At 36.1% G+C, this 26,375-nt stretch overlaps 3 protein-coding genes across 5 annotated transcripts in view; 2 read left to right on the forward strand and 1 right to left on the reverse strand.

The window, feature by feature from the left end:
* Positions 1–741: 741 nt before the first annotated feature.
* ENGase (cytosolic endo-beta-N-acetylglucosaminidase) lies at positions 742–19,515 on the forward strand. Of its 3 annotated transcripts, XM_071587989.1 has the most exons (10): positions 742–1,075; positions 1,210–1,358; positions 4,601–4,749; positions 11,265–11,428; positions 13,319–13,484; positions 13,675–13,887; positions 13,972–14,213; positions 15,878–16,000; positions 16,119–16,289; positions 19,351–19,515. In XM_071587989.1, the coding sequence occupies exons 1-10, from the start codon at positions 813–815 to the stop codon at positions 19,463–19,465; spliced, it is 1,755 nt and encodes a 584-aa protein (XP_071444090.1). In that variant the 5' UTR covers positions 742–812; the 3' UTR covers positions 19,466–19,515. The 3 variants fall into 3 exon arrangements, with proteins under 3 accessions (XP_071444090.1, XP_071444091.1, XP_071444092.1); XM_071587990.1 differs by lacking the exon at positions 19,351–19,515 and having other exon boundaries at positions 16,082–16,262; XM_071587991.1 differs by lacking the exons at positions 15,878–16,000; positions 16,119–16,289.
* wmd (serine-threonine kinase receptor-associated protein wmd) lies at positions 19,462–24,276 on the reverse strand. Its single transcript, XM_071587992.1, has 7 exons — positions 24,093–24,276; positions 23,648–23,787; positions 22,966–23,116; positions 21,144–21,268; positions 20,926–21,038; positions 20,708–20,844; positions 19,462–20,606 (listed from the first exon to the last, which is right to left on the reverse strand). The coding sequence occupies exons 1-7, from the start codon at positions 24,205–24,207 to the stop codon at positions 20,317–20,319; spliced, it is 1,071 nt and encodes a 356-aa protein (XP_071444093.1). The 5' UTR covers positions 24,208–24,276; the 3' UTR covers positions 19,462–20,316.
* Positions 24,277–24,345: 69 nt separating this feature from the next.
* The window catches only part of INPP5E (Inositol-3-phosphate synthase), a 28,359-nt gene continuing 26,329 nt past the window's right edge, over positions 24,346–26,375 (forward strand). Inside the window, exons 1-3 of the mRNA XM_071587166.1 lie at positions 24,346–24,516; positions 24,597–25,559; positions 25,994–26,111. Coding sequence (XP_071443267.1) covers positions 24,601–25,559; positions 25,994–26,111 — 1,077 coding nt within the window. The 5' untranslated portion in view covers positions 24,346–24,516; positions 24,597–24,600. The remainder of the gene's footprint in view (positions 24,517–24,596; positions 25,560–25,993; positions 26,112–26,375) is intronic.

Consider the following 26,375-nt stretch of genomic DNA (forward strand, 5'->3'; position numbering starts at 1 on the left):
TGTCTTCAAACTCCATTTAAAATATCGAGCTCTTTTTTCGAGCGCGTTTTCAAAACTCCGTCCGATACTCCCTCTGGAGCCCTCCTACGAAAATCAATACTTTACCATGATATCCTTACAGGCACAAACTTATTGGTTTAAGCCATGTTATAAATCACAATTTATGGAACAAATAGATAAAAACCTTTCTCCCCTATTACTTGAAAGACATTCTAAATATTATTTTACACTCGCGTATAAAATATTTTTTTCTTTACTTTCTCTGATTCCTTAATAATAGCAATACTCGTAACAATTCAAGTATCGGAAGGAATGCTTATTTGTATAACATATTTTTCTTCTTGTAGACTTCTTCAAATGGGAAATGAGGCGGGGTGATTCAGTTATATCCACTGCCGTTTCAAATCAAGCGGGACCCGCTTGTCGTTACGCTCTCCAGATCGTCGTCTGCCAGGTGGTTTCTTCTTATAATAACATGCCCCTCTGCTTCCCGGGAAGAGGCGGGGCCCTGGTTACTTCGACTCATCGGATATAAAAGAACTTGTTTCTTTTGATTCAGCGAAGCACAGTCATTCGTAATTGTTTTCACTCACTCTCTGTAAACTTCGCGACTCGTTTGGGAGTCATGGGAAGATTTCTTTTGAGTCGGCATTCCCAACCGCCAAACGTTCAACTCGTTGATCTCATTCCTAATGACTCCTGTCATCACACTCACTTGAGTGACTCGGTCAATTGAACGATTCGTAACTTATCGTCCCAATTGGACTGCATAGTCAAACAGTGATTTCGGCTTACCGCATAGTGAATTCATTATGACTGAAGATACCGGAGATCACTCAGTTTACCAATGTTTACCTATAAGTAAATTGGAAGACGTGTGGGTTTGGGAAAATGAGCATGCACGTAAATGGCCGTCTATGCCTTTGCAGCCTAGTACAGATCATTGCTATCAGGGGACCGCAACTTCTTGCCATGTGTCTTGTGAAAAGTGGAAATTGTCACCCCGATTGGATAGAAATACATCCCCAAAAACATTGCTATGCCACGATATGAAAGGTGGATACATTGGAGATAGGTAATGTCCACAATATTTCGCCATGACTGACTATTTTATCGTCGTTTAAAATACACAAACACTGAACGTAATTCGTATTACCTTTTGAAGTTGAATTATTCTATTAGGACATATATGGGTTATTATTCTTTCAGATTTGTCAATGGGACCAAAAACTGTGACGAATACCGATTCTATCATTGGGCTGGAATAGATATTTTTGTCTATTTTAGCCACCATTTGGTAACAATACCTCCACTTATGTGGATAAATGCAGCTCATTTGCACGGAGTAAAAATTTTAGGTAAAGATTATAATGCGATTCTTTACCCAATTATGCCAATGGAGGAATTAATAAAATAGAATACAAGTCTTGAAGAAATTTATCCCTATGGTAAATTAGATTGCCTTGTACATGATCGAAAATTTTTTGCAAGAGCACATTAGTTAAAAAGGCACCTATTTATTTGTTGTATTTTTACATGATCAACATTCATTTGTCTGTGCCATAATATGTCATGTTCGAGGTCAAAGCCACTTATTGTATAGTTATGCAAAATTAATCTTTTCATCAAATTCCCTTCTTTATTCTTATAAGGAATTTGAATATACATTTTATAGGCACAGGGGAGAATTATGTCAAAATTAAATGAATGACTTCTGGACTTTGTCTGGACCAGAAATGGAAGCAAAACATTTCTTACCTTAAAGGAAATATTCAGCCTACGTGGATGTCCTAGATAAGCTGTGTGGAAAATATGTCTGGGCAGTGGGAAGTGCTGGGACCTCATTTACATGTGTGTTTGAATTCCAAATATTTGAAACAAGTATCGTAGTAACCTTGAAAATTTTAATCACACTTAAGAAATATTAATTTCATGGAATCTACTAATAATTTGGTACTCTTGCCCTAAATTATGTAGGTTACACACAATTGTCATCATACACATTTTATGTACATTACACATAATTGTCATCATACATATTTCTTTGCTCCACATGAATTTACATGTATTCCATTGTTTTATGCTCTCAATATTTAAATTTATACAGAAATTGGTCTCTAGTAATTCTAATAAGTAATCTTAATACATAGCCGCTTATTACAGTGCTCGTAATTCTCGAGTAGCTACATTGTTAACCTTTTTAATTCTCTCAGATAAACTTCATTGAAATATGGTTTTATTTCATTCAAAATCACATTTTCCAGGTATTAGTCCTTGTATTACTGTATTGAAATCATCAAATGACGTACTTTCATGGTTTTTGGGTGTCTAAGCTTCAACTCTTCCTCCTGTTGAATTGTGAATTCTAAGGAGAAAAGGGATTCCTTCTATCTTCGAACCGAAAGTCAGTCACAATTTATGTTGGCTATAATTATCTATTTCTTGTGGTTTGTCATATCTCTTCAATAATATTATCAGTCTGGCAGCTTTCTTTCTCTCTCCAAAAAGTCAGGGGTAATGAATCCTTTTTTAGGGTCCTTGCTTCACAACCATTTTTGCAAATGCTTTCATCAATCATCTTTTATAGGATGGTTTAGTTATGTGTTATTTTATTTTCCCAGAGATCGCAATTCAAAAATACCAGGTGGGTGGTGTATGTACATGATGTAAGGCACATCAAGAAGGAGCAAAGACACAGGCTCAATTAAGATGCATAAAAAAAGAAATGGTGCTCACAGTTAAATAATATTTGGCGCACACCCATGAGCATTGGCTGCAGTATGCACATGAATTATCAATTCAGAAAAATCATTGATCACCAACATGAATCGGACCATGACCATTGCTATAAATCAATAGTATGAACTTACTGGTTTGATTACATGTTTATCTTGTTGGTCATGTCTTCATTCCTCTACCAAAACCAGAAGGTATTGCTCCAAGGCACTAAAAGATTTTGCTGTGTTACTTCTGGAGGCAATCAAAAAAATATTTACGACAATTGAACCAATATGTAGCTACTTCCTGATTTTACCTCAGAGAATGAAAACTGTATTTTTCAGTGTTTATGTAGTTGAAAGTTGCTCTGTATCAGATTTACTTTCAGTAAATATTTTATTTCTGTTTACAGCTAAGAGAATTTGTCAGTATCAAATTTGTATTGGAAGATAAATCATGAATTTATAAAACTCATTTGGGATGTCTGCTTTAGAGTTGGTTTATAAATTCAAGCTTAATTCTGAGTTTGTTATGCAGAAATGTTTTGTTTATTTTATTCAATTTTTTGTTGGCAGCGAAAGTGCGCCCCAGTTTCATTTGGTCCTTAAATATCAGCCGCTCTAATGCAGTTCTGCTGTGAATTCTTTGTAAATAAAATTACCAACTGAACCTGCTTTCAAATTGTTGGTTCTGTTGCTGCAGTTTTGGTACTAATTCTGTTGTTCAGCTTATGTCAAGGTGAACTTAGATACCAATTGTGGTATCACGTACAAATTTAGGTAGGATTCATTCATTTGCTGAGATATTTACCAATAAAGAAGATTATGAGGGATATCATGCTCTTGCCCTTAAATAACTCATGATAATGTTTGGCTTGGCTTTAGTAGCTGCACTGGCGCACTCAATTTTTTTTTAATTTAAGTTTTTTTTTTTAATTTCAAGTAATCATTCAGCAATGGTGACAAATCAGTGCACAAACTAAGTATTTCAGGTGTTAACAATAAACTAAGAAAGAGAGACTCACCGAAAACAAAGAGTGAGCTCAAATAGGAAAGAAATAGCTCTGGTGTGATGATTGATGGTGAAAGTTTGAGTCCCTTTATATTTATTTATTCCTAGTATACATTAACAAAATAGGTTACCACATGCACAGAAATATTAAATTAAACAGATTATAATACAGAGGTGCACAGAGAATTAATGAGTCCAACTAATGGAGGTTTAATCTCTTAGATTTGAAACAATAAAACATATAATATATACACCTCAATAAAGGTGCAATGCTAAAAATCTTGGAGAACAAGTTGTGGGTAACTCAAAACTATTAAAAAAGATATTATTGAATTAATTAGCTGGAAAATTTTGAAGTATCGTGCTTAAGATTTACTGTGCTCGTCATATTAGTGTAAGGAACGCATTAACTGAATATGCATGTCCACCTTAAATGATGTAAAAGAATTTTTAAATAATTTTTCATGGCATAATTAATAGAGGTTTTATAACTTAAAGAGCTATATTGAGAGAATCATGCCAGTGTACTCATAGCATTGGAAGTCTTGCAGTGATAAAGGTTTTGATCCCAATCAATCAATAATAATTGAGAGCAGTGTACACCACCACACGCTGCAAAAGTTGTTGTATAGAGCCTTGCATCAAGAATTGATACTTTTAGGTCTTTCTCTTATTCTTTTGAGGGAAGAAAGGTCAATTTCTTTGATACTTTTCTCTTGAAAAACTAAAATTTTAGCTATGGCACTACTTATTCTCTATTTGTTTTGGATATAGAAATCAAGTGTGGTTAATTATACTTAGTGAAATATTGAATATCACATAACTTATAATATTTTAAACTATAATATGTTTACAATACTTGTCTTTGCAGGTACATTCATTACTGAATGGGAAAGTGGACAAGAAATATGTAAGGAAATTCTAAAGAACCATGATAATATTGAAAAATTTGTTAAAAAATTGGTCGATATTGCTGATCACTATGGGTTTGATGGATGGTTATTGAATATTGAAAATAAGGTAACTAATACTTCATTGAAGGATTGGGTTTTTGGCTCATGAATAATGTTGTATTATAGTGATCTTTTCAGTTAAATTAATATCAATTTTGCTCACGTTGAAATTCATTCATGGAATTCATATACAAATGGTTCATGTGACAAAGTTATTAAAGCATTAAATTATAAAGTGCCAAATATGTAGGCCTTAAGTGAGGATATACACCATATTTTTTACATATATATTTCATAAAATTGATGAAATGACCATTCTACTGGTAAAATCAATAAATTTACTGCAGAAAATAGAAGTAGATTGAAGGGATAGGACTATAGAGCAATAAGTTTGACTTCACACGTAGCAAAAGTGGTAGATCATCATTAAAGGATGGAGGGAAAGTTTAATTATTACTCGGGGGGGTGATCAATTTGAGGTACACGTGATACCATAGTAGTAATGAAGAGTTCATTGTACTGTCAGATATCAGGCTGTCTTTTGTTAGAAGAGAGAAGAAAATGTGTTGGTGAACCATTTTATAGGCTATGTTCCATCCAAAACCAACAGAATACCAATAATAATAATCATAAACATTCACATATGTTGTTCATTTCTTTAATAAACCTAGATTTTAAAGAGAATATTAGGAATGGGGGTGTCCAAAGGGTGTGTAGCATTAATTACAAATATGATCGCTAAATAATGAAAGATGTTAGATGTAAGAATGGTTGAAGATGAACGGATCTCTAATAAAGCACAAATGAAGAGTCAAAAAGATTTTGCGTTTCCACCGGAAAGAATTTATTACTGTCGACTGGTATCACTAGCAATTGTGGATTGTCCAGGAGGGGGCAGTGGAAAGGGAAAAGGTGGTCAATGGTAATGGTTTCCTTTCTCCGTGCACAGGTCAGTGTGGCCAATCATTCATGGATGTCCACCCATGTCCCCTTCCTCTCCTTTCATATCATTTGTGGCATGAAGTCCACATGATGACCCTCACTGAGGAGATGGGCTGCAAACTGTGACACTCCTGTTCCTTTGTTGAAGTCCTGGCCATGTTCTTCTGCTTGCACCCAAAGACCTTCTCCCATCTGTCCACTGTATGATGCCTCACAATCCCCGCGTTGTAGGTGGTAAACTCCACTCCGTTGAAGTATGGTCACAGGATCTTTCACTGATGTTTGTAGGTTTTCAAGAATTTGTTTGTTTTAAAAGGCTGTTTTTATGTCAAAGCCTTTGAGGAGTTTTCTTGTGATGATGGAAGCTTTCCCTATATATGTTATGTGTTGCCATTGCTGTTGTTCTGTGGGATGGGGCGTATAAATTTCGCTCAGGGCTAATTTCCCCTGTTTTTTTGTCATTAATTCATCACTGGTCTGCTCTGTGTAACTGTTAACCACTGCTATTTTTAATGGTGGCTATTTCTTCTGCAGGGGCTATGGGTGTCAAGGGTATAATCAAAGCCCGGTGAATCATTCTGTGGAAAGCTGCTATTTTTTGTTTTATTGCATGTTTGGAATTGGCATGTATGACCTGGTCCGTGCATGTGGGTTTATGGGAGATAGCAAAATTGTGTTGTCTGTTTTATATTGAGATGCCTAGGGCAAGAAAATTTTAAGGTTTCATTTTCTTAAATTTCCATTTTGGAGTTAATTTTCTCATGTAGAGCATAGATAAAGGTTGCAAAACTTTTAAGTTGTCTTTTTGTTTCCGACCATAGACATAATATATTGTCTACATAGCAGAACCAGTAGTGTATATTTTTTAAGGGGAGGTTTTCATTCTTGAATAATCTTATTTCTAAACTATATTAATATTTTGGATAATAGGGGTAACAGAGGAGATCCCATGACCAAGTCATCCATTTGTTGATAAAAGCTGTCTTTGAACGTGAAATAATTCTGGTTTGTGCACTTTTATTAGGGCTCTTAGTTAATCTCTGATGTTTTTTTGATGCCTTGGCATGGTGTGACACGTTGCTTACATGGTTCACTGCTTCCTCTTTGGGGACACCTGTGTAGAGATTGTTCGTATTGAATGACTCTAGGTTTAAATATTGATTGTGAGCACTTGGCTACTTTATTGACAGCAAGTCACCAAACTGTTGCTGGCTTATCTGTATAAAAACCTTTTGGTGGGTATTTTAATGATTTTCTGCATGTGATAAATGATGCTACAACATATGTATTAGCCAGAAGTGTAGATGGCATAATAATATTTGGGGGCATCAATTTCTTGGACTCGTGTATATAGTTTGATTTCCTTAACCTGCTTACCTCCTTTGATCGCCATGTTGTCAGCGTGGATCTAACCATAGCAACCCCTCAATGTAATGTGCTATTCCACTTATATCAAGAAATGAAATTTGAATTGCAAATTTAAGATCTATTCTCCTGAGCTAATTAAAATATCTATATGACTGTGATCTCCATTTTAAGAGTGAATTTCATGCTTCCAAATGAATGCTGAATATATTTAAAATCCCAGAAGGAATTCAGAGCCTTCCTTTTTGATATTAAGAAGTTTAGCATAGAAAATTATATTAAGAGCTCTATAATATAAATATAATTAAATCAAATGGAATGTTATTAGCCCCCTAACCTGAACCTCTCCTTAGCAGTTCAACCCAGCTCCAACAAATTTAGGTGGCACCAGAGCTAATGAACCTGAAAGAATTGCAAAGAAGTTTAATGCTCATTTCTTAAATGTTCAATTGAAATCTGCATATATTGTAAGCTTTCGCCTAATGGCTTCCATAACCACATTCCTCATTCAATGTTCCTCTTTCCAATAATCCCTTTGAAATTAAGAAAACTTTAAATTCTTTTGAAAAAATATTTTCAGCGGGTAATGTTGGAATCCTTTGTTAAAAGCTGCATTTCATTTTAATGCATTATCCTTGGCAAATATAGTGAACGCTTCATTTCCTTCTGGTTATTTCCTGTTCACTCTAAAATTTTCTTGTGTCCCAGTTCATAAAAAAGCTTCTCGTAATATTGCTGATATATACAGACCAAGACTTATTTTGTCAGTATTGTCCGCATTAATTTCAAAATTGTTCAATACTCATGTGCATGACCATTTAACATCTAACTATCTGCTTTGTGAAAAACAAAATGGTTTTACAACTGGAAAATCTACTTTTGCCTCCTTTGAGTTGATGAATCTCATTCTTCATGGTCTCCAGGATATATGCCTAACTGTAGTAATTTTTTGACTAGTGTAAGGCATTGGACCTCATTGATCATAATATACCAAAATGTAGACTCATTACTCTTGGTATCTCTAGTGCACCATTAAAATGGATTTTTTCCGATCTAGGTGATAGACAACAGTTCATTTGCTATTCTTGTGGTCTCAAAACTGTTAAATCCATCCCTTTGAAGTTAAGGTTAGTGATGATATCTCCATCATCATCACAGCCAATAGTTTCCTAAATGTTATTGACTTCACCATCTTGGCCTTGAAGGAGATGTGTCATTCATGCAATAATAATCATCTCATAGTTAATAAGAGAAAATTGTCTTACTTCAATGTCTCCATAAGATTCTCATAAAATATATTTTTTCCACAATAATAATAGTAATCATGTAATGAATGAAATTGCCACTAAATTCCTGGGCCTCAACTGTTCTCATCTCATGTTCATGCTACAGTCAACAAAATATCTATTGTTACATGCCAAGGAACTTAGCACATATGTCATTTGATGCCTTAACAAATGTATATTCTGCTATTCACACACCAGCTAGATTAATTCACACAAAATTCCTTTGGCATCTTATTTTACACTGATCCCAGTATTGCCAGAAGAGCCTTTTCAGCTCAGTAGCAAACTATCAATGCCATATGTCAAATTTCTATCCATGCCCCATGTAAACCCCCTTTTGCTAGAGCCAATATCTTAGCGCCCCTTTCAATGAATTGATAAATTCTGTGTTTTCCCTTAATAGATTTTCAACCAATGCTGATTACCATAATTGTAAAATCCATTTAGAAATGTACATGCACTCAAATTTATACTCCACCTCTATGTCTAAATGGTCCTTACCATTTCACCTCTGCTATTCAAGAGATAAAATAGTTATGAATTGTCCAAAAGAGTAGGTGCAGTGCATTTAAAGGCATCCATAGCCAGAAGAAGGTAATAAGCCATACTGGCCAAATGGAAAATTGAGCAAGAAAACCAACCAAATGGCAAAAACATTCATATAAATATGAAATGGGGAAGGGATAGAAACACGCGAAAGAGGCAAACATAAACCCAATGGATTTTAGTTGTAAATGCCATGCTGCAATAGCTTCATTGGTAAAGCAAGGCCAGACAAGTTGAAGACCTCCTAGTTGGAGTCCCTGTCATAGAAACATTGCCACTTAGAATCTCCAAACTTCTGCCTTGCCAGCTAACCTTTTGTTCATCTTTTGTATGTGTTTCTAACCCTTTTCCATCTATCTATACCCATATGAATGTTTATACATGGGTGCATGCATAGTTATGAGTGTGTTTGTGGTTGCGAGAGTGTGCTTGCGTGAGTGAGTGTGAGTGAAACTGCAATTGCGTGGGAGAGGGAGTGGGTGAGTGCTTGCACTTGTGAGTGTGAGCATGTGTGTATGTGCTTGGGTGTGTGAGCATATGAGCACTCGGGTATGCATGTTAAACAAATAAACACACATACACTCATGGTCTGTTCCCAAAACAAGTAAAATAAATCCAGGGAAATAATTTATTTGCAGATCAAAGTACAAATTACTAAATTCTTCAAAATATCACCCTTGTGCATTGACATTATCCAGCATCCCAAAATAGTGACTTTTTGAGCTCCATTTTATTCTTGGGAACAAAAAGAAGTCCAGGAGTGCCAAATAGAGTAGGCATAGAGCAGCTGGTGTAGCATTGCCACCCTATGCTTGGCTAGGTATTCGATCATGAGGAAAGTGGTGTGGAATGGCATTTCATTGTGATCTGTTGTCATGGTACAGCCTCCAGTTGGCAAAGTCCTCCTTCCTGATGTGATCTTCTGTTAAAATGCGATGAAATGTGGTTATCGGAATGTTGCACTCTTCACCTGACATTTTGACCTTCAGGCATTAAGCATGTCTTTCTCTTATCGCACATGTTTATTTCACTGTCATTGATGGACATCCAGGGCCATCTATTGTCAAACTCCTCTCTACCTTCCAAGGACATCTAGTCCCAGCAGAAAACAGTGACATTGCTTCGTCTACTTAACCTGAATTTCTGGAGCTTAACATCAAATTTATATTTTATCACTTCCATGGAGTGTGGTATCGTGAATTTATGACGTGACCCTTGAATAGGGCCCCAGTCTAGCAGCAATCTTCTCGCTGTAATGGTCCACAGCCAACTGAAATGGGTCACATTGTCTTCCCAAGATCTCCCACCCCTTTCCCGCCACAAATCTCCCCTTAGTCCATGGACTGTGTTCCTCGGTGATGTGGCTGCAAATGCATCTGAGCCCCAGTGGGGCATCCATTGATTGTGTCTCATAAAAACACTCAAGAGGGAGGAAACGGGAAAACCACCTGAATTATTTATCGCAAGGAATTTTGATGGACACAAGTATTGAACTATGTCCTGGTAACTATAGGACTTGATCCACTGGGCCATTTGTTGTGCCCTGCAACAAGAGAGATGGGGTTGGTGGTCATCATCCCACGAAATGCTGCAAAGCAGAATCAATATAAGCAAAGATCCAAAGAAACTGCGGGAGATGTGGCAACAGTAACTTTTAACGGAGTCATCCGCTAATGTGCATTGCGAATGATTTTTACACTCTGAAATTGTTGCATTGAGAAGCAAAGATGGTGAAGAGAACCGATACCAGTTAAAATGAACATTTGGTTTTTACGCTCTGAAATTGTTGCATTGAAATGCACATTAGCGGATGACTCCGTTAAAAGTTACTGTTGCGGCATCTCCCGCAGTTTCTTTGGAATTTGGAATATTAGTACGATATTAAGAATGGAAAAAAGGGAGTTAAAATTATACATAATTGAAGAATGATTTTTTAGTGTGGCGTCAGGTTTTCTTTTAGGTGAGACTAGTAATGTTGTGATGATAAGTTGGATTTTATCCAAAACCTACCGTAAATGGTAGACTACCCACTAATAATAAAATCTCCGTACTAACAACAGTTATCAACCCAAAGGTTGGTTTGATAGGTGAGGTTAGAGCTCAAATAGCTCTAAGCCCAATAGCATATGAAATTCACGCATCAGAGTAGGGGGCCAGTTCCTTTCCCTGTGCCAACTATGGTTTCCTAGGAAGAAATCTTACCCTAATAGTCACTCAGCTTGGGTGAAGCTGAGGGTGACCCGAGTCATCCTCAGGTCAGTATTCCAAATTTCTATCCACTGTACTTTCGTATTCCTAAATATCTCCATATAAATATCCATTAGCAATTAAAGTTCTTCATTTAATATGGAGTGCATCTCACAATAGAGCAGAGTTAATTAGATTACTTTCATATCTGTAACTTGCCTCTTGTATTACAGGAATTATCTTCATTTTTTGACAGGTGTGCGAGGAAGTTGGAAATGTGCAAGACCTGGTGCTGTTTGTTGACCTCCTTAAAAATGAAATGCACCGTGCTAACCCTGATTCTCTCATTATATGGTATGATAGCGTAACCAGTACTAATGGGCAATTGAAATGGCAAAATGAACTTAATTCAAATAATAGGTAAGAGAAAATTTTTATAGAAGTACCTAACACAATGCATTTTTCCTTATTTTCTTCATGTAGGAGATATTATTTTAAACTATCACTTCAAATCATTGTTAATAGTCTGCTACATGGTAAAAAACATGTAAGAGTACGTCATCAATTATATATAGACAGATTAGTGTAAGTGCACAAATCTCCCAATTGAGAGTGAAGTCAGTGCAAAAGGGCTATGGAAGCACATAAATAGCCGTCAAGAGTCTGCCAGTAACTCTAGCAGATAAACTCCTGGAAATCAGTCAGATTCTTATTGGTTGGGTCAACTGCAGAATCAGGAAGAAGGCAAACATTCAAAGTTGCTATGAGTGCCGGCAGCTAGGCCACCTAGCCAGAAACTGCAAGGGCACAGAAAGGTCTTAGGACTCTCTGATGCTGCAAAAATGGTCACCGAGCAAAATATTGCACCAGACTACCTTCTTGTATCTTCTGCTCCGGCCAAAGTAAAAGGATCCTTGCCACAAACAGCCTTGGGTGCCCTCTCATCCAGAAGTTCTCATGAGCCCAAAGGCCATGAAAGTCCTACATCTGAATCTAAACCACTGTGAAGTGGTGCAGGACCTTCTGAGCCAAACAGTGGTCGAGATTCGAGTAGACGTCGCAATCCTGCAGTGCAAGAACCTAAGAAGACTACACTCATAGGTAATGGATTACACTAATCTGCAATTTAAGTCAGTGGAGAAAGGAAGACTCAGATCATCTATTGTGCTTCTAATGAGCTGATTGAATAGGGTAAGATGTAGGGAGTGCATGTATTTAGCGTACATCATATATGCAATTCCAAGCCTAGATAACTGGAACTTTCATGCTTTGCTTGGGATTCTGTTGACCAAGATTTTGAATTAGGAATTTTGTTGAGTATTTTTTTTTAGAAAGAAATGAATATTCATGGGATGCATTAATTTATATGGGTAAAATTGTTTCACTTAGTTTGCATTATTACATCCTATATTGTCTCAAAGATTAGGATGCCTTATCTAGCTAAAGTAGATAATAGCAAACCAAGTTCTGGAAAAATATAAGTAGGACTTTAAATAAAAAATGAACATAAAAAAAACTGTATTTAATTTGACTTTCTTCAACGAATGTGAAGATTATTGACAGTGGTTTTTTTTTGCTATAACTGTGATGTGGTCAAGGGTGCATCACCATTTTCTAATTACACCATGAGACATATGGTAAACACTGATGTGTTCACTTGGCTAATTACCTTAGACCTGATTAAAAAATGTATTCTCTGTGATGATCCTTGTGATATTACATTTACAGTAATTTATCAAAACATCTTTTTCCTTTGAAGACTGTTGACTGCATAGTGTTTAAGGATGCTTTGGCTTCTTAACTTGTGGCTAATTTAATTTTCAAAAAGTAAAGAACTTGGTCATAAATCAAAGAATCAGGGTTTGTATCAAGGTCTGATTTTATGTTAAATGCCCTGTGGCATTCTCAAATTTGATATTACTCGCACCACAAAGAATATATGGAAAAAATGAACATTCTAAAAAAATTTGTGAAAAATTTGTGATCGGACTTTTTTGTGTTGTAAATTACTTTATCACAAATGCCCAATTGTAGTTGCATTTTAAAATCAGTGTTCAATCAAAAAATAAAATTGGTAATTACCTAGTTCTTGCTAGAAGCAAAGAGCCCTCCCATATTTTCATCATGTAAAATGTAGCATGCTGTAAACTGTCAGTGTTAGAGTTAAAATAAGTTTTACACAGTGTTTTGTTTCTTTGTATCCAAAATACTTTTTACATCCAATTATGTAAATTTTATAATATTCAAGGTGCACTCCATTTATTGAAAAAAGTGGAGAAGTTGAACTAATATTGGCCAATTATTTTGTAGTACCTTTTTCGACCATAGTGATGGAATATTCCTAAACTATTCTTGGAAAGAAGAAAACATTAAGACTAGTCAATTAAATTCGCAAGATAGGCCTCATGATGTGTATGTGGGCATAGACGTCTTTGGGAGAAACTTTTATGAAGGTGGAGGCTTCAACACACACAAGGTATAGTTTTGTTGTGACATTCTTTTATCATGAATTTCTGCAAATGAAACGCTTGAATGTTGCAATGCTTGGATCTTGTGCCGAAGCAGAACTTTTTTGCTGGATTAAAATAAATTCAGTATTATTGTATTTGTAGTACCATACGAATTGGCTGTCTATTAACTCATTTCGTGTTACTTTTTCTTTTAAGGCTCTTGAAGTAGCCAGAAAATATGGACTTTCTATAGCAATTTTTGCTCCTGGTTGGGTCCATGAAAATCACTGTCCAAAGGACTTCACTCTATTAGAATATTACTTCTGGAATACCCTTAGACCTCACCTATTTCTTCATGGACCCAATAAGTTGCCTTTCCAGACATCTTTTTGTCAGGGTGCGGGGCTAAAGAAATACCATCTTGGCAAAGTTAGATTATTATTTTGTATTTTTTATGCTCTATTTGTTTGTTTGTTTTTTGTACTTTTCATACCATGTCTCTCTCTGGTTCAGGTGATTTCCTCCATTCCATGGTTCAACTTAACCTTGCAACAATATCAACCATCTACTGGATCCTGCCGTCATTTGCATTTTGAAGCAAATTGTGTAAAAACCTCTCTGTTAGAGCCTGGTTGTATGGAAACTAGTATGAGTGATGCTTTTAATGGAGGGAATTCCCTAATGCTTTCCAAACCACATTCCAGTGGCACAGCTTCTAAGAATGTCATGAGCAGCAAAAATTATGTTATTCATAGGTTAGTATTTCATCATTAAATGTATCGTCTGTTATTCATATAAAATGAAGAAGCACTAGAGCATCCAATTATGTAAGTATCATAATATTCAATGTAAAATTCAATGCCTTGGCATCAACATAAGCATCTTGTCTTCAGTTCATTGTGTAAATTAATAAGTAGTCGTAATTGAGGGGAAGATGGAAACTTATGAGGAGGGGTGAGGTTAATTTGATGGTGGAAATGGTACAAGGTCTGTCCAAAAAAAGATTAGTCTGTTTGAATAAATACCGTATTTCCCATCGATAAGGATTGTTTTTAAGAAGTTTTGGTCATCATTTGAATGATCAGACAGTTCCTAGCTGATGTCAAGCTGTTTTTGCCTCTGTTCATCTATTAACACTTGCGGCACAAATTTTGACAGGATGTGCTGCCTCAAATTTCTGTCAAAATGGTGAAACAAAATCCCGCACTATAATGTCAACTTCATTGGCAATCTCCCTGACAGTTTGTATGGTTTGTATGCACCCACTTAGTCATTCACACTGTTGACCTGGGCGTCGTTTATTGACTTCGATGGTTGTCCACTTCAGGGTTCTTCATCAGTCAAAGTTTTATCCGGACTGGAAACAGATCGAGTGGTAAAAACACTGTGTCAAACTCACAAATTCACTGCCAAATGCCTCTTGAATCATTGCATAAATGTCATTTGCCCTTTTCTCGAGATTAAAACAAAATTCAATGCATTTGTGCTGCTTCTCTAACACCTTCATTTTAACCTACACAAGAATTTATAGAGCAAACCTGTGCAAGCTTAGATGAGAATCGCTGTTGTGCAGAGACAAGTGGAGATAGAGCCACAAGCAAGGTGGTGTTTTACTTCTCACGGATGCTGCTAGAAGGCAACACCTCACTGATTGTGATCCGTCAAGCATTTTGTGTGTAGGAAGATCAGTCTCATCTTTTTAGAACAGACCTTGTATATTAAAATCTATATCTGAGGAGTTATTCACCAGATACGAGAGTCCAGAATTAATTAAGGAGAGAGAGTAAACAAGGCAATCACTAATCCTTATTCCTGTATACCTCTGTTCATGAGTTCATGGGATAGGATGAGAAACCTTCTTGTTTACACTCCCCCATCCTGTCCCTCTCACGTGGATAGGATGAGAGATTGGCATTCACATCTGTATAATTATTTACATAAATAATCTAAAACCATATGGGATTCTGTAGAAAGAAAATAGCCAATTCTTTAGCTGCAAGAGTGTGAAAGATATATTTTTCAATACCCTGGTGGATCAATTTGCCTAAAGAGGCAGACAGAGATGTCTGGATAAATACAGCTCATTTGATGCACTTATATGAATACAGACATTTGATGCACTTATCAAATGACTAACTCTTTACGTTTGAATGCCAGGTGGTAAAGAGAGACAAAGTTTGCACCCAAGGTAAAATCCGTTTCTTGAGAAAAACAGTAGAAAGAAAGGAATTTGGAGTGTGTTTATGAAAGAGTGTGAAGAGAGTGGGATGTGTATAAAGGAAATGTTTAACCATTCCACTGCTATGAGGTTTAATCTTTACATAAGAAAATTGATTATAATTAAACCTTTCTGAATGTAAGATTTTAGTATGTATTACACAGCATTTTCTCTTAATTTTTATACTCTTTATATTCGCAGAATTTTTATTTGTGGCTTCTTTTGTGATTTGCCATTTCTGGTATCAGTAGCCAGTAAAAATCTGAATGAAAATGCTGAATTTGGCATAATTCTTAAGTTGAAGAGTTTGAAGGGAAAACACAGGTAAGTGAATGAAAATTTCAAATAAAATCATTTTACTCTGGTTATAAGATAAACTTATATGAAGATTACATTGAAAATTAGGTATCAATTTTTTTTACTTTATTACCTTCAAACAAAGTTCCATTATACTCCAAGAGGGAAAAGAAAAAGACCTTAACTATATTCAGGATGTCATCAAAATCCTTCCAGTTGATGAGTCAGAGGCAAAAAGGTTAAAAGAAGAATATCATCCAATTGATACCATGAAATATAGCCATAGCAGTGACATAGGAGACAATTGGTCAGTTAGGTGAGTGAAAGTACCTAGTAATAATAACCATATAGTTAGCAATACTTGGCGTTAATTTAAAAATCTACCAAAATGAATCAAAGCTCACCGATCTCAGGGTTTTATTATTTATTCAATGCAAAACATCCCCTTTCATTTACCTGCAGTTTCTTCTTCCCTGATATATTCTAACTTTCCAAACTTAATTCTTCCCCTCAATGGTCTTATTTGTGTTCTTATCTAGTTTTTGGCTTACCAAAATGTTTTTATTTTCTTTATTAGACTCCTCACCTCTTACCCCCCCATATCACTTCTCCATGCAAGTACCTCACCATCCCCTTCATGCCCATTTTATCTTCTTTACAACTATACTCCAAAAATATTCTATTATCTCCTCTAATTGTCATAATCTAAGATCTATTGATTGCTGCATCCCACCAAGTCATGGCAAACCTCTCACTGCAGTATAATTTCCTTCGGTTGTCAGCGATTCTCTTACCTTTCAAAATCTCCATTTCTCTTTGAGATCCTGTCTATATTCTCCTTAGAGCGTGAAAGAAGCCATGTATCCCTAAATATTTCGACTAACCTTATTTTACACTCTTCCCTTCCAGAACTATATCACCAGTGACTCTATTCTCCCTTTCCCATAATCACTTGTCTTTCCAGTGCTCACCTGCTCCTCAAACTTGCTCCCTCTACCTATATATTCCATCACAACCCATGTATTTTCTTGACTCAGCAAATACTGTTTCTTCATTCACTTATTTGATTGTCTTTCATGATTCTTCATCTACAACTCCGCCTCTCAACTTTTTAGGCAATATTCTTCAGAACCTTCGTCATAAAGCATTCCTCTCAATAACATTCCCTCTCCCAATCAACACAGTCCACATGATTTTACCTGTCACTTCCAATGTTTACGCTGCCAGCATCATAAACACATTCCACAATATCTCTGGTCCTCCCTACCCTTATTATCTTCTCTGCATACAAGGTTTGTGCAAAAAAAGATGAGACTGGTCTATCTATGTGCAAACTGCTTAAGGATCACAATCAGTGAGGTGTTGCCTTCTTGCAGCATCTGTGAGAAGTAAAACACTGCCTTGCTTGTGGCCCTATCTCGACTTGTCTCCGCATTACAGCGATTCTTGTGTGAGCCTGCACATGCTTGCTGTACAAATTCTTGTGTGAGTGAGAGTGAAAGTGTTAGAGAAGTAGCGCGTGTGCATTGAATTTTGTTTTGACCTCATGGAAAGAGTGACTGCAACATATTCATTGATTCAAGAGGCATTTGGCCGTGAATCTATGAGTTTGGCCCAGGGTTTTTGTTGATACAACCACTCCAGTCGTCGGGACAAACCTGCACCAATGGAGAAGCGAGAAGTGAACGACCATCGACATCAACAAACGATGCCCACGTCAACAGTGTGAATGATTAAGTGTATCCAAACCATACAAACTGTCAGGGAGATTGCCAATGAAGTTGAAATTATAGTGCAGGATCCTGTTTCACCATTTTGACAGAAATTTTGTGCATGCAGTACATCGTTGATGATATACCATAAGGCACATAAAAAAGGAGTAAAATGCATACAGGCTCAATTGAGGTACAAAATATGGTAATAACAATTACATTAAATGTAGCACAAATACACACAATAAATATAACACCCATACAAAATCCGTAAAAAATCGCAGAGGATTAATATAAACGAGGTTAAGAGCTGTGTTATAAACTAAAATTATGTACTCAATGATCAGGAATATATTTGAGATATTCGTCAACAGAGTAGAACATGTTACATTGTAGATTTATGTTTGAATGCAGTAGTTCCCTTAGTATCCTCTATACCTTAGGGTGATTTGGTATATAATCTGATGCCCATTTCCTTGGGCCCTAATTTTAATGCTCAAGTTCTAACATTGACATAATGAATGTTGTGCCTTCCTCTGGTGTAATGATTGTGACAGTCAGATATGAGAGAATAGTTGCCAATGTTGTTTTTTATGTGCAGAATTAAAAACATAATAAAAATGCACAGGAATGGTGGCAAATTTAATTCCTAGATTATAGGCCTCCATGGTGCGTTATGAAGTTTCTCAGTGATTATTCTGATGGCTTTCTTTTGCATTTTAAAGATGGTTAGAGAAATGGCAGCTGAGCCCCCAAATATTATACTATAGGTTATATTTGAATAAATTTCCACGTAGTGTAAATTAAGTGGGACTGTTTTACTTGCAGTATCATGCAGGTGTCTCAATAAATAGCAAGTGGAACTGAGCTTATGCTGAAGGGCTTATGCATGTGTATCCCAAGAAATATTTTCACATAAAGCAATACCTAGAAATTTACATTCCATCACTTGCTCAGTTGATGGGTCGTTAATATTCTCCAGCAGACTATCCGTCACATTCTTAATGCGTGAAAAGTACACCATTTTAATTTTATTTACATTTAAGTCTAGATAGTTATATGTACACCACTTGTTTATTGCAAATGTGATAGACTTTGACTTTAGTAGAATGTGGTAAAACAAGTCTTTGTTCTTTCATCTGAGTGATGCACCAGCATCATTGATTGGCCAAAAACAGCACACTGGTGATCCCCCAGCCACCCTTCTCTCCAGATCTTGCTCCAGTGGGCTTTTTTCCTATTTCCCAAGTTGAAATCTATTTGAAAGGATGCAGATTTGAAACTGTTGAAGACATCCAACAAAACTGTACACAAGACCCCAAGGCTATCCTGAAAGAAGTGTTCCGGGCAGCATTGGCAAGCTGGGAAAAATGTTGTGAGCATCGTATTGGCAGCCAAGGACTGTAATTTTAAGGCAATAAGCATGATTAAATGGTAACTAATAAAATCGAGTATTTATTCCACAACAGTCCCATCTTTTTATGAGCAGACCTTGTATTTCTTCCATTTATCCAGGTTCCATATATGCTATTATAAACAATGAATTGCATGCCAGTAGCAGATTCTTATGACAGCCAAAAGCTTTTGCCAAGACTTCTTTTAATGGCAGCTTCGCAGTCTGAAACATGGTTAGCTGTTGATCATAATTTATTCTCTTATTTTCAGGGACTACTTTGTGAGCCATCCAAATGTTACCATAGTTGAAATTGGAGCATTGGTGCATTTGGGATCAGTGTTGCTGGGCTTCCTCGGAATACAAGAATTAAAGCCAAGAAATTGATGTTCTATCAGAGGACAGTTTATTTCCAGTCAATTTTTTTTCACGAAAGACATGAGTTATCAATAAAACATAAAAATTTTTATGTTATTATGGTACTCTTTAACATTTATTTCCATAAATATATAAAACAAACACCTGGATAATGTGGAAAAGTATTATGCCCTGCCATTAAAAAATGCTTCCCAAAGTACAAAATATTCCAACAGCCCTACATATTAGAAAAACTAACAAAACAGCACTTTGCCATAGATCAGGCTTTATTCCAAGAAAAGCTTTCAAAAATGCAGACAGATAAAGAAACTAATCATTATGTGCTTCTAGCACTGAGATTGATGGCACGAACAGCACAGGCATAGGCATGACACATTTCCTAAGCAGGAACTTAATATTCTGTACAGATAACAGCCAATTCTTACCATTGAGTAATTTAAAAAGTCCAACCTGATGATAAAACAACTTCCATAGTACTGCTACCAGAACCAGGCTTAACACAACTCTTCTACCATTTCAGTGTCATCCAATGCTTCCTCTTTGACACAAAATCAATCATGAAATTGCCTTCAGAGAACAATTATATCAACCTATCACTCTCACTTCTCCAAATATCACCACACTTAAGAATCCTGCTAATATACTTCAGTTCCCTTTTTACCCCTGCCAATCTTCCAACCACTAAGCATTTCAGGAAAAAAGCTCAAGGATTCACAAAACTCAATAATTTATACATCGCTTTTTATATATTTTTTCCCTTGAATTATGCTCTTTTCTCGTTTTGTCCAGACACACATTGCCATCAGTCATTTGAGGAAATCTTAGTAACTGGAGCTTAGATGAAAAATGAATTCCATCAACTAACTGGTGGCTTGGACTCCAGTTTTTGGGGTTGGGTGATTTGGTGGTGGAGATGAAGGGGGTGGGGAATTTGCTTCAACATCTCCAGATGCTCCACTGGTTTGATTGTTTGGTGGTCCAGCAGGTGTTGCTGCAGCACCTCCTTCCACACACTTCCATAGGCCATAAGTGCGACCTACAGTGGTTTGCCAAAGACGAAGAGTGCCATCCTCTGAGCCAGATGCATACAGCTCGCCATCCGGAGAAAAGCGAACGCAGTGAATTGGTCCAAAATGTCCTTTGAATGATTCTGAAACATTGAAAGAACACACATTGTAGAATTTTCAATACAAATCATTTTTTGGCTAAAAATAACTACTTCCACTTGGCAACTTCATAACAAACCATTACCAATTTCTGCTCCAGTGCTGTAGTCAAATTTATACATCTTGAGATCCTCTCCTCCACAAACAAATATTGATTTATCAGGGTGTAATGATGCAGAGTTAACTTGAGTGGGAACGGTAAATTCTCGTATTTTCTCCAAGCTGAAAATATTGGATTTCATTTAATGAAACAACCGATGGCTCTTTGAATGTGAATTTCATGAAGCTGCAGCAGTACTATACCTTTCAGACTTCCAAAAGCTGATAACATTACCATGAGCAATTGTCAGAGTACTCTCGTCCTGAGACACTTCCAGGCTATTTGGAATTGCATTGAAGTCCTGTCGTTGCACTTCCTGTAGTAAAAACATTTTTACAATGAAAATCAGAGGAAAAAACATCAATATTTCAATACCTCTGATAAGTAATCTATGATTGACAACTTGCAAATCAGTCATTACCTGGCCAGAAGTTCTGTCCCAGACTCTCAAAGTTCTATCATCGCCACAAGATACAAGGTGAGTACCATTGCGGAAGAAGTATACATGCCTTATTCCAGCTGTATGGCCAGCCAGTTTGGTAGGTTCTGTCCAAATGAAAGCATATATATCTCTCAATGTCAAAGGTCAAAATACAGAGAGCAGAAGTCAACAACTAACTTTAATAATACCAATGAATACTACGAGAAAATGCCATTACATCCACCTTAGTTGCTTGTGAGTTAGGAATCTGTCCACTAGGACCAATTATTTAGCCTAGCGTAATTCACACCACCAACAGAAATATATATTAATTTACAAAAGGTGGGAGACCAGGTTATTAAATAGTTTTCTAAAATAATTGTAAATCAATTACTTCCACAAGACTACCAATCTTATTACGACAATGTTAATTTTGAGAAAAATGCATGTTCTGAGATCTGTAACAAATATTAAGACATCCTTTAATTAGACAAGGCAGCAGAATAAAATTTGACATCAGTTTTCCAGGAATGTCTAAATATAAGTACATTTCACATTAACACCATAAACTGTCTCACTGATTCCAGTAATTTTATGCAGATTAATAATACTGGTAATTTTGTGATGTTTAACAAATATGATGCATATATTCTATTGTTTCAGGCTTCACTTCGTGGAAGTAATTAATATCCATTATTAAAGTAGAAAGAAAGACTCGTACTTTTCCACAGATTTAGAAATCTGTGGAAAAGTATGAGTCTTTCTTTCTATTTTAATAATGGATAAATATGATGCATTTTGCCATTATGTTTCAGCAACACCTAATAAATATAGAGCAATCCTCAGCTATATTTTTGATTTAACAGTGACCCAAAGGTGAATCATATTTCTTATGGCTTGCTCATTGTATCGAGAGAAATATATGAAAACCATGCTTGAAATTACTGAAGGGGTTGAGGCACTTTTTCCCACGAAATTATCCATGCCTGGAAATTCCACAAAGTTATGCAATGTGTTAGTTACTTTAATATTAACGGGAAATTGCAGTAACAATTTAAAAGTTTCAGGATTAGTAAGCATTTTCACTATTGATTTCAATAAATGTTCATGGTCAGGCACTTCTGCCAAAAGAACAGATACCACTTTTCTAATATCTGTCAATTACAGCAGAGATTGCCTTGGGATGTTAATCTACATTCTTTTCGCAACTTGTGACAACTTTGAAAGTATGTAAATCAGTGGGAAGAAGCCTTTGGCACCTGAAAAACTTCAACGCTATAACCTGTAATATTTATCAGGAATCCACAGTTTTTTCCGAAGTATAAAAATAAACAGGCTAACAATCACAGTTATATAGCTGCTCAAATGCAGAATAGGTAAATTCAATTCACTGTGCAAATGCTGTTTATTGATTACTGACATTTAAAATGCTCAATTCTGGTGGCTTGATAAATAACTTTTCAAGAGTAGTACTTCACTTTGCAGTTCAGATAGAGCTATCGGAACATGCTTCATTTCAAGACGTTTTAGCCAAAATAATGGCATGCTAAACACTGAAACTATACTATAGGTCAAAGCCAAACTCAGCCAGATCTACCCAGAGATGCAAAACCACATAAATTAGTGTTGCAATTTGGACAAATATTTTTAAAACTTGAATTTTACAACTAAATTTGAATGAATGTGCTGTCTCTAAATGTTTATACTGTTTACGCCTTCCTACAAGGATGGTTTCTGAATCAAAAGTCTAAGATCTGGACCTCCCATTAACTTGTTGAAAAATCACAATAACATGAAATTAATTTGCAATGACCATACTCACCAGCTTCTGGCTTGTTCAGATCAAAAATTCTTATAAGTTTTTCATTGCTGCCAGTAACAAACAAGGAGTTATCCTTGGAGAAGTTGACACTCTTCACAATGTGATTATGTTGGAATGAATGGACTTCTTCACCACTAACAGCATCCCATAACTAAAAGTAAACCGCAACAAAGATTTATTTAAATGGCAATGCCTGTTCACACAGAGCTTATTTCTTAATTAAGCCAAATAGCACAACTCAAATATGATGAAGAATATAGTCACTTTGCCGTTTCAGTGAAACTAGAAGAATTCTCTCATAGGTCAAATTTACAAAAGAAGAGCGATTCTTAGCATTTTGGAAGCAGAATTTTGAAACTGTAAGTGACCTGCATTCAATAACGTAACACGACGGCAGCGGTTATCCCAATACGGACATTTTTGTTCATGGATGTTAATTACTTTAATAGTAGGATCAAGAACCTATTCCACTGTCTTTCCTCCTAGAACGTAGGGCCGGTGTTACGCATCATACATTACAGGTGTTATTCACCGAAAAGTCTATTGCTAAATTATACTCATTACATACTTGAAGGTAAAGTATACTATTATCTCCCTTTCGCCTTGAGTATAACTTTCTTGATTTAATATCTTAAAAGAACTGAAACTATATTTCCTTTCCAAGGAATCTCTTTCATATTACCTTCGCGTTGAAGTCCGCGGCACCAGTGGCAGCTCTTGTTGCCTGAGAATTTAAGGCCACCCCCCATACAGCTCCCTTGTGTCCTTCGAAAGTTCCAATCCAATCTCCTGTGTCGCCTTGCCGCAACATAGGCTTTCCATCTAAAAGTCACATTCTGATTACCCTCAAAAATATATCAATATAATATTTCTTACTGATAAGTAACAATTACAAAATATATTTCAGTCCAAAAAAATATTTGCCGTAGCCCTGAATTCAAATTAATCCAATAAAACATGACGTTTTATTGTTTTACCGACATCGTGCAACAACAGTTAGACAACCGTAACATTTTAAGTGCAAATGGCATATTCAGAACGTTTGACAATGTCACCTTATGCACAATGAAGTCGACCCAATGAAAGTAGGCTATTGCATGACTTGAAAAATAGAAAAGCACTATCACCTTTACAAGCTGATATGAGAAAATATCCACTTTCTGTGATATCGCTAAATGCGAGTTGGACTACAGGGCGTGTATGACCACTACAGGTTAGAGGGGTTTGTCTCAGAGTGGCCATTTCTCCCACACTACAGTGAAACGATCTACTTCTCGACAGTGGAATTTAGAGCAAATCCAGAGACACTGGTGAAATTTAATATCGAATTGAAATATCGAAAGAAGTCGTATGGTTTTAGTATCTATCGATGTTCGACAGAGTCGATAGGCGTCGTTTAAAGTCAAAGTGCAGACAAGAAGAAATATTTGTAAGCAAGTGTAGAATTTGTTCAAGAATAGAAATGAAGGCTAGTGAAGAAAAGTCATCAATAGTCGCGATGAAATCATTTTTCACGAACTGAATTTCGTACCTTTTAAAAATAAAATTCAGGTCTCTGAAGCAGACGCCGTATAATTTAATTTATGTAATTATCCCGCATTGGAAGCTTACAGATTCTATTTCATTTACAGAAGCATGGACGACAATGATTTACCGTCGGGCTGCAGTAAATCTCACCCAAGCAGAACCAATTCTACCCGAAAATTACTATCCAAACTACTGCGTCATAAAAATAGATCCAGTTCCGTACCTCCTCCACTGAACAAATTACCGCCAGTTCAAAGGAAAAGCTTTGAAGAGCCCTGTAATAACTATCTTCATTTAAACTCAAAAAAGGACAAGAGTGGTCGAAGAAATTCGGGGCCACCTCTGCCAAGCCAAGACTTTTCAATCCGATATGGTTGTTTTACCAATTCCAATACTAGTTTATCCCTGGCTGGTAGTATATTCAAAAATCACACATGTTTGGCTTTATCGAAGGAGTGCCTCATCATTGATGCAGCAAAGGAAGATGTTAAAACTGAACGCACAACTAGAAGAACTTCTGACTCCGATGAGAAATCCGTAAATAAAATATCACGAAGTAGATCTTCAAAAGAAGTGATTAAATTTTCTGATAAAATTAAAATACCTTCGTCGGATAGTGTCACTGACTTATGCCCGAGACATAAATTCTCTTCTAAGGCTATGCGTAGTAAAAGCGATCATAATGTTAAAGATAATTTATTACTGAGGGAAGTAAATTTCCACGAAAGTTCTTGTTCCTCTTCTTCCGCCTCCCTTAATTCCCTTATATCTTCTACTCCTGAGTCTCGTCCACGAGATGCACAAAAGCATGTTAAATATAAACAGATGTCCCCTCCCAAATCGTCCGACAAAGATAGGTTTAAATATGGAGAAGAAGAAACTAATGAGCATACGAAAGAAGAGGGAGCGGAAGATGCTAGTGAAGAAATGTTTTTGGGAAGAACTGATAAAGCTGTCGTGTTTTCGGAGCCATCTGAATTGAGCCCTTCGATGGAAGGACTAGCCAAACAGGCTCTTCTTGCGGCCAAAGTCCTGCACCTAATACCAACCAACAAAGCCAGAGAGAGGTATGTACTTTAAACTTTACTAATATGAACCTTTCATGTTCCCCTGACATTGAGCTATTTTCCATTCAGTCGTTTATTTTAATCTTAGCCTCCCTCTAGATCATGTTTCAATGTTCGCCGGACCAAATTTTTTATTATTATTAATATAACTTGCACGGTTAGTGCAGCCTTCTCCGTTAAACATGTAGCAGCTATATTAATTTGATCTTAACTGTGCTTACATTTCAACTGTCACTATATTTGGATTTAAAAAGGGTTATAACTTAGTGTAAAGAATAATGGATGTAGATGAAAAGTATTATGTCATCATGGTTGATTTTAATTTAAAAATTACATGACAGAATTGCATGATAATTACTGTTAGAACTATTACCCATATCTGTTTAGCATTGTTCCATGTTATGGTGATTGTTTGTGTTTACTCTGAATTCAAGGAATTACCTGCATGGCCGAATAGCAGCAATGTCACTAATGGGTCCATTAGAACTAGAGAAAGTTCTGCCTTATAGAGAGATTACCATTTTCATTGGTACCTGGAACATGAATGGACAGGTAATATTCCAAATATTTTTAATTAGCTTATAATGTACATTTGCCCAATTGCCAAAGTTTTCTTCCATAAATTCTAGTCATTAAGTTTATTGAAACTTGGAACATATTTTCAAAGTATAAAGGAAATCATACTGTGATATAGATAATATTCCTAATTATAATTACCCCCGCACCTCTGTATCCGAAATATCTACCTACTTCCATGGACTAATCTTGACTCGATGGAATGGCTTGTGCATACCAATAACCCCTATGGCTGCCTCA

Source organism: Hetaerina americana, unplaced genomic scaffold, assembly GCF_022747635.1.
Source record: "Hetaerina americana unplaced genomic scaffold, ioHetAmer1.1.p SCAF_3, whole genome shotgun sequence".
In the NCBI taxonomy this organism is placed as follows: domain Eukaryota; kingdom Metazoa; phylum Arthropoda; class Insecta; order Odonata; family Calopterygidae; genus Hetaerina; species Hetaerina americana.